The sequence below is a fragment of the Neolamprologus brichardi genome, unplaced genomic scaffold (genome assembly GCF_056152115.1).
Source record: "Neolamprologus brichardi isolate AB-2024 unplaced genomic scaffold, ASM5615211v1 NODE_ptg000031l+_length_7269946_cov_1, whole genome shotgun sequence".
Lineage (NCBI taxonomy): Eukaryota > Metazoa > Chordata > Actinopteri > Cichliformes > Cichlidae > Neolamprologus > Neolamprologus brichardi.
Window position 1 is genome coordinate 6,296,966 of NW_028270136.1, and position 11,007 is coordinate 6,307,972.

At 48.2% G+C, this 11,007-nt stretch overlaps 1 protein-coding gene across 2 annotated transcripts; it reads left to right on the top strand.

Moving 5' to 3' along the window:
• The first annotated feature begins 612 nt into the window (after positions 1–612).
• On the top strand, positions 613–9,499 carry scaf1 (SR-related CTD-associated factor 1). Of its 2 annotated transcripts, XM_006807852.3 has the most exons (6): positions 613–691; positions 1,615–5,108; positions 6,613–6,695; positions 6,899–7,213; positions 7,329–7,457; positions 8,732–9,499. In XM_006807852.3, the coding sequence occupies exons 2-6, from the start codon at positions 1,712–1,714 to the stop codon at positions 8,888–8,890; spliced, it is 4,083 nt and encodes a 1,360-aa protein (XP_006807915.2). In that variant the 5' UTR covers positions 613–691; positions 1,615–1,711; the 3' UTR covers positions 8,891–9,499. The 2 variants fall into 2 exon arrangements, with proteins under 2 accessions (XP_006807915.2, XP_035771272.2); XM_035915379.2 differs by lacking the exons at positions 6,899–7,213; positions 7,329–7,457; positions 8,732–9,499 and having other exon boundaries at positions 6,596–6,695.
• The last annotated feature ends 1,508 nt before the right edge of the window (positions 9,500–11,007 follow it).

Below are 11,007 nucleotides of genomic sequence, written 5' to 3' on the forward strand. Positions count from 1 at the left end.
AAAGAAAGAGGAAGGAAAAGAAAAACAGAAGGGGAGTGAAATTATATTCTAAAGATATGAGGAAAAAACCTCCCAGCACTGCTGTGGCCATACTGGATAGCATGTTGTTATGTCTGTGTGGGTTCTTTCTGTTCACGCCAATGTGCTATTGCAGTCCAAAAACATGCATGGTTATCATCACAAGTGTAAATATGAGTGTTAGCCCTGCAGCAGGTGGATGACCTGTCCGGGCTCTTACACTATGGCAGCTGGGATAGACAGACACCGGATGGATGGGTGATGTTCAAAGCCAGCTGAGCCTGGATGTGCTGAGCAGCTACTGTGTTTTTTACCTGGGGAGCAGTAAGTAAAGGTGAGCTATGACAGTAAACGTGTTCATGTTACTTTGAACTATAAGTTCGGGTTTAGGTAGCAGACTTCAGACAGCTGTCTGTAAATCAGTCACAGCAGAAATTAATTAGTGGTTACAAAAAGAGACACTTTTTAAAAAGCCAGTTTGTAGTTCTGTTAAAATGTGTAACAGTGTCGCGATCACGGCACATCAAAGGCAGCTTTAATGACGTGTGTTAAATGATGTATGCGGCTCTTGTGCAGCACCTGATATTCACTCCGTTTCCCATCATTCTTTGTCGTCCGGTTTCACGGAGGGAAGATGGCGGTGACTGGTGGAACAGACCCGTTTTAAATCCTGGTACGTATTTAAACACCACAAAAAGCCGCATATGTCTAATTTCCTGGTTTGATTGAATGTCTGACAAAGTAACAGCCGGTAGATGTGCAGCGGTGGCTCTGGCCTGAGGCAGAAGGTTACCGGGGTGAAGGGAACCCGTCAACATACTGCTCTTCTTGCTAGCTGCGCTAAGCTAATTAGCTACATGGGTAACTGAAAATCTGCCGCCAGACATTTTTAGCGTCTGATAATCAATCGAGTGTGCGACCGTTGACAAATCCGCATTACAGATAATGGAGTTAATGGTCAAAACGCCAGGCGGAGAGATGTTTTGTAAAGCAACCAACGCGCTGTCCGGCCACGGACAGCTAATGATAATGCTATCTGTGACAAGCACTGAGAAATAAGTCGCTAATATGGAAGCTAAACATGTTGTTCTTTTCTTTTACAACTCAGAAGTCACGTAAGCATCCCGACAGAGAAGAAGGACGTTTAATCCACCGTGTAAACAACAGAGACGCAGTCATGTGCTGCGCAGTTTTTAATGGTTGTGTTCAATGAGCGTGGACTGAAATGTGTCTGTTGGTCCGGTGTGGGGTCCACTCCTCCCTCAGCTCACCCCGGTGAGAGCGCAGTGGGGCTCGGTGGACCCCTCAGACTGGCTCGGGTCTTCTGCTTCATATGACGGGACTCCAAACTGATTACAGTCCCTGCAGATGCATGTTTAGCTCTTTGTAACAACAACAATATCAGTCAAATTTGTTCAGTCTTTTCTTTGTCTCTCCGTACTGTACTGAACACATGCCCTCACTTTGACAACACACTTGTAGAAACAGTCTAAGCTCCATGATATTCATGTGTCAGGATCATGGGCTCTCCAGGGAGCCGTTCCACTTGGATTATAGTGTAACGTTTGGTGACACATGTTCTCTTCTTTCTGCAAGGTTGGTTCCTGAGCCCTGTTTTCCGGTGTGACCTGCCACGCCCTAGGTGTCTCAGCATTACTTCCCTCACTTTCTGACCCACCAGTATTTCTGGCTCATGGACTTGACTTTGGCATCAGGCTTCAGAAGGAGGCCCAGGGCCTTCTCTTCCCCAGGTGGAGTTGAAGAGACCTCAAAGAGCCCTCCTTCCTACTCACCTTCATTTTCTGCATCATCTCCTTCAACCGGTCCATCTTCTCCATTGTCTACATCCTCCTCTATATGTGCCAACACATCAGTTTATCCCAGCCATGTAAAAAGCCAGTTCGATGGAACAGAGAGAGCCAGGGTTTCCTCCAGCTCTGCCTCTACAGCTACGCAGTCTCTCTCCAAACCTACATGCAGTACCACTTCCTCAGACTGTTTGCCTCACACTTTAATGCAACAAAGTGCTGACTGTGAAAAACCGGAGAGGAAAAGGGTGATGTACAATCCTTTCAATCCAAATAATGGAGCAAAAGAAGGAACTGAGATGAAGGAGGTGGGGGAAGGGGAGAAATACGATCCTTTTGACCCCACGGGCTCCCCAGCGTCAGATGTTGATGATGAGAGCGGCAAAGCAAGGGTGCTGAAGAGAAACACTATGAGAGAAGAAAAGGAGAAGGTGGAGGAACCTCCAGATTCCACGGACGCCTTCACTGACCTCCCAAGCGCCTGTCTGAGCTCTCAGCTCCCTCTGAGGAGGAGGGTGGACTGCAGCACCATGAAAGCTGATTCAGATCACTCTGAGATAGAGGAGGGCGAGATCGTTGGAGCCATTGAAAGAGATGGCAGCAGTAAGCGACCTGTCGAGGAACCCCTCCCCCTGAGTTCTCCCAGCATCTCCTTCTTTGGGTCAAAGCCAGAGCGAATCTTTCGAGTGCTCGATGGGGATGGCTTTGTGTCCGTGTGCACAGAGGGCAGCTGGGAAGTAGACAGCGAGCTCAAGGATGAGCCTGTGGTGGGAGTCGAGGATCTGAGAAGGAAGCTGGTCAGCAGAAGGAAGGAACGATATCTCTCCTTTCCTGCTTCTTCACCCTGCTCTCCCCAGCCGCCGCCGCCGCCACCACCACCGCCTCCTTCTCATCCTCCAACCTCTACATCCTCGTCCCCTTTAACGCCTCCTGAAGATCAGGGTGGCAAGTGCTGCAAGCCCTCCAAAAGCTCCAAGGGCCAGCAAAAAAGCAAAGATAGGAAAGACGGAGAAAAGGAGATTAGAAGAAAGAAGAGAAGGAAAGGCAAAGAGTGGGGTCAGGAGCTGAGCAAGAAGAAGGCGCAAAAGATGGGCAAAGAGGATAAAGGGAGAAGGAGCAGCAGGAGCAGCAGTCGCAAGAGGAAGAAAAGATGGCACAGCAGCCCAGAGACTTCACGGTCCTGCAATTCTTCAAGAAGAGACGGCCACACCAGATGGTCGTTTTCCAGCCTGTCTGAAGAAAGGCACAAAGAGAGGGAACGGGATAAACCCCGGAGCCGGACTGGAGATCGGGACAGAGACACGGACAGAGGGAGGGAACACGATCGTATCAGTAGCCACAGACGAGATGGACGGGAGGAAGATTTTAACTCCAGAAAGAGGGAGAAGGAAAGGAAGGGAAAACATCATTCAAGGAGCCGAGAGCGAGGCGTTTCAGAGCGGTCCAAACGAAGCAGAGAAAAGAGAGAAGGCAATAGAGACAGGGAACGTGACAGGAGACGAGACGGTCGTCCCGTCATACCGCCGTCCATCCAAGACCTCAGCGGGTCTGACCTCTTCGCTATTAAGCGAACCATTACGGTCACAACCACCACAACGACCACCACCGTTCCCGGGTCGCCAAGACTTGCCCCATCCTCTCCCGGGAGGGCCACAAAGGACTCGGACAAGCCCTGTAAAAAGAAGAGGAAATGGCATTCGGCTGGAGAGGCGGGGAAACAGGGCAGCTGTCAGAGCCGCTCGCAGTCGCTCTCGCCGCCCAGGTACCACAGCTATGAGTCCGACCGCTACTCAGACAAACTGGAGATTGACGTGTTGTCTTTGGATGGTGAAGCTTTGGACTCAGACTACCCGTCTTTGGAGGACACGCCCCCTGCTGCTCTGCCTCCAGAGGCTCCCGTCCCCAGCCCCAAAGCTACAGCTACGCCCAAGGCTGGACATGAACCCAAAAAGAAATCTCGCACATTGAAGAAAATCGCCCGCTCTGAAGCTTCGGCTTCTGCCAGCACAACCAAAAGCAAATGCCTCTCTTCACTGATGGTCTCTTCTGGATCTGCCTCTGTTTCCCCTGGCTTCCCGTCAGCAAAGCGAACCAGGAAGATCAAAAAAGACAAAGACCGGGACAAAGAGAGCAGAAAAGACACGAGTCGCTCTGGGAAGTCCAAGAAAGAAGGCGGCGCTAGTCAGAAAGGAAAGCTTCAGTCGAAAGTGTCGGTTCTGGTGCGCGAAGGCGTAAGCAGCACCACGGGGTCTTCGGTTGGCTCTGGAAAACTGAACATGGACCTTCTCGGCCCAGGTGGTGCAGCAGGGAGTGCTGGGGGGTCTGTGGTGGGTGGCTCGATTGCAGTTGTGTTCTGCAGGGACAATGAAAGCAGGTCACCTTTTCTGAAACCTTGTTCAGAACCGCTGTCACTGGGTGGGCGGAGCAAAGACCTGGTCAGTATGGGAAAACGCAGCGGTCTATCCGCACCGCCATCATCGCTGACCGGTCCTGCAGGATTGAAATCCAAGAAAGCAAAACCCAGCTCCATTACATCCACTTCCTCCTCAGCTTCCTCCCCTTCATCCTCTCTGGTAACCAAGCGGCGCCGCCGCCTGGCCAAGAAGACGAGAGAAAAGGCCGAAGCAGCGGGGTTGGCCGCCGGAGGCAGCAGCCAAACTAAAGTCATGTCCGAAGCCTGGGGCGGGGGTGTCTCCTTAGATGTTCAGTCAGGCGTTGGAGATGGGAGCAAGTCGGTCAGTCCACATATTGGCCAAGCCGGCCCCGCACCCTGCTCCTCCTCCTCGTCCACATCCTCCTCCACTAGTGTGCTCCCACCATCCTCGTCACCTCCTCAGACCCCGCCGCCACCTGTTGTACCGTCGTTGCGGGACACCAGGGAGTCTTCACCAGACTCTCAAACTGTGGACAGCAGCTGTAAGACTCCAGATCCTTCTTTCTTAACTGAGGACTGTCCAAAGCAGCCTAGTCCTACACAACCAGCATCCAGTCCTTCCAACCTGGCCACCTCACAGGGAGCTGGTCTCAGCAGCGCCCCACCCACGGCCAAGCTGCCAAGTCAGGACGATCTGTCAAAATCTCTGGGCTCGCCTTCTTCCTTGTCCTCAACCGTCTGTGGTCTCCCTTCCCTGGCTCTACCTCTGTCTTCTTCTGACCCATCCTCATCTGTGTCCTCTTCATCTGCTGGTAAGCCGCCTCCTCCTCCCCCTCCAGCTCCTGCACCCACTCTTCCCTGGAGTCTCCAGACTGGGGTGGACTGCACAACCGGAGGTGTCCTAGCATGTAAGTTGACTCTCCCTATGCAGGGAAGACGCATTATTCAAACGTAGAAACTAAACTGTTAGTAGTGTGCACAGCTGGGCAGCTTGGTCACATGGTCTCTCCTCTTTGAACCAGGTCGTCACTGACAGGGTTTTGCTGTTACCAGCATTTCTTCACATCGACCTAAGTGTATCAGATTACTGAAGTAGTTCTTAGTGTTGTGGAGGAAATGAAGGAAGAGTTACTGCGCCAGCATTTCACTCAACCTTTGCACTTAACCCTTTAAAACTGGTCAGAGCAGCACGCTCTGTTTTGCGTAACTATTTTTAAATCCTGGTAGCTCTGCAACCACGTGAGCTAGCGCAATAATTTTTTTTGCATATGAAACCGGAGGAGTTGTACTTACATCTTATGCCATCAGCTTGTCCTCGGTCACAGTTTCCTTCCACATATAGTTTTGCAAAAACTGCATAAAAAGCACTTGCAGCAACAAAAACATAATATTCCAGAAACACGCTTTGCCGATCCGATCAGCTGTTTGTAACACTTCCTATGTGGGAATGTAGTTTGTTTTGGTTTTTTTTACCATCAAGGCCTCATGAGCCTATACTGGTGTTTTTAAAAGTTATCTTTGACTTTATGACTTTCTGTGTGGTTTCTGGGATGCTTAGGACTCATATTGCACTGCTGGAAATAGTTTATTTTGATGCATATGCTGCTTTTTTGCAAATTTGCATTATAATATTTATTTTCGTTTTTCCTGCAGTGTATAAAAATTGGTGTATTTCAAAAATAAAACTATGAAGACACTCAAAATAAATTTCCTGTGGTGGGAAACTATTTAGTGCAACTTTGTATTTACAGTTTTGAGGGATAAGCCTCTTAAATTTCTCTAACTAGAAATATATGTTAAAAAAACAAAAACGATTTTCAATTTTTTTGTAGTTTATTGCACTTTTTTGCAATTTATGTAATTACTATGCACTTAATGCAGACATATTATTAAAATCTAGGCTGTAATGGTTGTATTGATGTATAGCAACTTGAAATGCTCCCAAAAATGGCTCCACAGCATGTAAACATATAATATAAGCTCTGGCGGACTTGGTTCTATGGTAGGTCTTAAAGGGTTAAACATCATCAGAACACTTTTTTAATGCTGCTGGACAATTTACAGTAACTTACAGATTAATCAGAATAGATGTGTGCAGAGGGAGCATGTGTGACACAGTGGTAGCAAAGAGGCGACCAGAAGAGCTTTGACAGCAGCAGCGCTACTTTCCTTCATGGGACAACCTATCAGAGGGGACGGGGGGGTAAACTTAGGACAAGTTCAGATTTTCCACATGTTGCTGGTCACTGTCGGAGTATTTTCCAGGTTTCTGGTAAAGTGTAGACTGACACAGGCTGTGCAGCACTATTTTAAGCTTTTAGACAAGCATATGAATCTATAGCTTTAAATGCTGCCCTGTTATAAAACATGTATGTTTGTCTGCTTCCCTAAACAGTCTGTTGTTTCTCACAGTGACTGCTCTGCTCTTCAAAATGGAAGAGGCCAATATTGCCAGCAGAGCCAAAGCACAAGAGTTCATTCAAGCAACCAGCCAGGTGACTCAGTGGAGCTTCATTCATCTGCAGGGGGGAGGAACATTTTAGTGCATGTTCCACTCACACACACACTGTGCTAGAGTGGGACCTTGCTGGTTCCTCTGTGGGACCTTGCTGTGTTCCTGTGTGCAGCCTTTTTGAAACGATGATCCTGTTCTTGTTTGAATGACCGTCGACTCGTTTGTCTCCTTTCTCACGTGCAGATGCTCTCACAGGCCAATCAGAACCAGGCCCAGCAGCATGTTCTCACTCCTTCGGCGTCCTCTTCCTCTTCATCCTTACAAATTCCTCCCCCTCCCTCTCTCCCCCCACCTCCTGGACTGAGCCCAGCCCAGTTCATTCTGCACGGCTCCCTCCCATTGGTTAGCTGCACTAAAACTCCACCTTCACACCTGCACCCGTCAATAGCTGGTGGATGCGCTCAGACTCCACCCTCCATCGTACCTGTGGGGATGACAGGTGTGTCTGGGAGTTCTAGTGACACTGGATGGGACAATGAGAGCAAAGACCCGGATAAGGTAAGCTTGAACTTCCTGTGTTGGTGGGACGGGGTTTAGCTGTGGCCTTTTTGTATTTGCTGTGTTGTTTGTGTGGGTTCCTTTATTTAACATGAGTCTTACCTGAATTGCACAGTACCTGAAGAAGCTGCATACACAGGAGCGGGCAGTAGAGGAGGTCAAGCTGGCGATCAAGCCTTACTATCAACGCAAAGACATCAACAAGGAAGAATACAAAGACATCCTCAGGAAAGCAGTGCATAAGGTGAGCTTCACACACAAATCCAACCACACGTAGCACTGTTTTATGATCACATGGCTCATGTTGACTTTGCACTTTGTCGCTACAGCAGCGTAAAGTTGACAGTGTGGCTACAACATGCAGTGTTTCTACAGTGAAACTATGGATGTTTCCACTGAGATGGTACCACGCCTTTGTGTAACGCATTAACAAATAAATAATATACATTTAGTGAATTGGTATTTATCAGTAAAATCATATGAATTAAGAAGAATTAAGACTAATATGAATATTGACATTATTAGCAAAGTTTATTTGCATTAGTCTCAGATCAGCTTGTATTTATTTACACTGGCACGAGTCTATTCTTCTGCTTTTCCTATAAGCACACATCCTCGCACATCCGCGCACACACCCTCGCACATCCGCGCACACACCCTCGCACATCCGCGCACACACCCTCGCACATCCGCGCACACACCCTCGCACATCCGCGCACACACCCTCGCACATCCGCGCACACCCGCACACACCTGCACACACCTGCACACACCTGCGCACATCCGCACACACCTGCACACACCCTCGCACATCCGCGCACACACCCTCGCACATCCGCGCACACCCGCACACACCTGCACACACCTGCACACACCTGCGCACATCCGCACACACCTGCACACACCCTCGCACATCCGCGCACATCCGCGCACACCTGCGCACACCTGCACACACCTGCGCACATCCGCACACACCTGCACACACCCTCGCACATCCGCGCACATCCGCGCACACCTGCGCACACCTGCACACATCCGCACACACCTGCACACATCCGCACACACCTGCACACATCCTCGCACATCCGCACACACCTTATAAATAAGGTTGCTGACATCAGGTTTTCTAATCACGAGCAGTAAGAGCATGCTGGCAGCTCTTCCAGAGAACGTAAGAACAAAGAATCACCATCTGTGCATTTCATTCATGCAGCCTCACATGAACACAGTCACACTCTGCAGACACACAAAGGAACGCTGTTGGTGTGGAGTACTTTGTAACTGCTGACCCTCTGCTGTTAGCTTTCTCTCTGCTATGCTAGCTATCAGCTGCCGAGCAGTGCCCTGCTGCTGTGTAGTGCACCTGAGTGGATCATCCTGCTCTTTCATTGGAGCTTTTATGATGGGATTGGACCAACATGTAGTCAAAATGTCTGATCTGTGCGTCCATAAATGAAGCTATGTACTTGTGTTCTGAGTTGTTACTGACTGTTTAATCACACTGTGTCTTTATCTTAGATCTGCCACAGCCGCACTGGAGAAATCAACCCAGTCAAAGTCAGCAACCTTGTGAAGCTGTATGTTCAGCGCTACAGATACTTCCGTAAACACGGGCGCAAAATGGACGAGGAAGAAAGGGATGACAGGGAGCCAGGAGCGCTGCATCCCTCTGCCTAATACAAGACTTTTGGGGGGGGGGGGGGTTCCACCTTTGCCACAATCTGCTCAATACGTGAGCAGCTCGCTGATTGTCATTGCCTAATTTTATTGTTTCCTTCCCTTGCCTATACTTTCATGTAGAAGTATGTATCCTCATCGCTGTAATCATGTTGTAAATATTCCTTTCCAAATGTATCATGAACTCAAGGTTCAGTAAGTAGATCCTGTCTAGTGTGAGCTAATACAGTCCCAGATTGAACCCTGCAATAAATCCTGCCTTTGTCTAGTTCTTAGTTTTTGTTGGTTGGATTTGTTAGAAGTGTCTCAATGGTGGGACTAATTACAGGACCTTTTTTAATAGTATTGAATTAAATGTTTCTCCTCTCCTTTATATCAACATCCAGACTGAGAGGAGATGTGATACCCAGCTGCACACCCAAAGGAGTTAAACAATACTAAACAGAAGTACTGCGTGTCCCTGTGTCTTTACAGGCAGCTTGTAGGCTGTTGGTCACTGCTGTCTCACTTCTTTTATTGTGTATTCTGTGCATGTTACTGAGACTGACAGTTATACCGTCTCTTTATAAAATGACCAACACACTATAAATGTTGCTTAACACTGGTAAACATTGTATTATTTATTTTGTCTGCTCTCTGTCAGTTGTTTCTGTTCATAGAGAGACTGTTCAGGACTTTCGACCCGTCTACCACAGCTGTAGCTGCTGCTGGAGCCTCACGTCACAGGCCAGACCGTCCAGTTTAACCACCCTCAGACTGGGCAGGGTCCTTCAAAGGCTGCAGCCCCTGAACTTGGACACAGCCTGTAGACTAAACTATAATAATATAACAGACAGTATATAACTACGAACTCTGGCCAGCTGTGTCGATCGCTTATCTATGTTGGCCCCAGCTGTTCTTAGTGAACACTACATGATGGCCCCACGTGACCTTCGTTACATAAATGTACATACAATCCACTAACACGTCATTTTCCAAGTTGGATTCATGTGCAGAGAAGAGACACAGGCCGACTACACTACCAGGATGTGATGTTACAACAATAGTCAAATATTAGTGTGTAATATTTGTCCAAAACACATTTCTTTGTTATGGAATAAAATGAATTCTAAAATCATCTTAACCAATAAGAGTGGCATTTTCTAGAACTTCATGTGTGTAATTGGACATTTCTTACCAGCGTAAGCTAAAGAGAAACACAACCATTTCATTTAGTTTACTAGTTTATTTGAAAGACACAAGAATGTGAAACCCTGAAAGTTACAAATGTAACGTGCATGAAATGGGAGCTAAACGCGCCCGACCTAATGAAGTCAAGCTGCCTGTAGGCTGGGTGCTTGGCCACAAGGGGGCAGCAGTTGGCTTTTCAATATTTTATTGGTCAAGAGCAACAAGAAAGACGAACTGTTTAAATGTGGCCACACAAACGGAATATCCGGTGTTTACTTCCTGGTTTAGCGGAAGCGTTTACCACACATCTGTTTGACCGGCTCCAGCTCATCTGGAAGGCACGTGCCGTGCCAGGCTGTCCCCAACAGAACGGGAGCGCGCACGGGGCAGGGAGCGTGGAACCACGTGACTCCACCGCCACTGCAACAACTAGACGTGAAAGTAGTGAAGTTTTACTGAAACTGTAACACGAGTGTTGTGGGTTAAAGCAGAAACGATACCTACCTACCATACATCCGGTTTACTGCACGTGGCTGTGGCCATCGGTCCACTACCAGCCATTTCATTTTGTACAAATCCACTCTTCCAAGTTTGCGTGGGTTTCCTTCTGACCACACGCAGCTCTCTGCACCACCTGTTCAACATCACACCGTGTTTACATCCCTCCTACGTTACTGTGATCAAATACGAGTCCACTAACTTTATTCTCAAAATAGTCAATAATGTGTTTTTCTTCTGTGACCCTAATAAAATAATTCAGTAAAAAGGACTCGATGTTACAGTCCCGGATAATGCATTGCTTTAAATGGAGATAATCTTAAGCGATGGCTGTTATGAGGAAAGGCAGCAAAGACACTTTACCAGTTTGGGTCAGTAGTGGACCTTGGATTCATCAGGTGTTTCGGCCATTATCACTAGACACCCTCATCCAAGGAGGCCCAGCCAGG

Excerpts from the sequence above, each read along its gene's own strand:
- scaf1 (XM_006807852.3), top strand. The coding sequence starts at position 1,712 with ATGGACTTGACTTTGGCATCAGGCTTCAGAAGGAGGCCCAGGGCCTTC. Across the intron at positions 5,109-6,612 it reads AACCGGAGGTGTCCTAGCAT|TGACTGCTCTGCTCTTCAAA; the intron begins GTAAGTTGACTC and ends TGTTTCTCACAG. Across the intron at positions 7,214-7,328 it reads AGAGCAAAGACCCGGATAAG|TACCTGAAGAAGCTGCATAC; the intron begins GTAAGCTTGAAC and ends TGAATTGCACAG.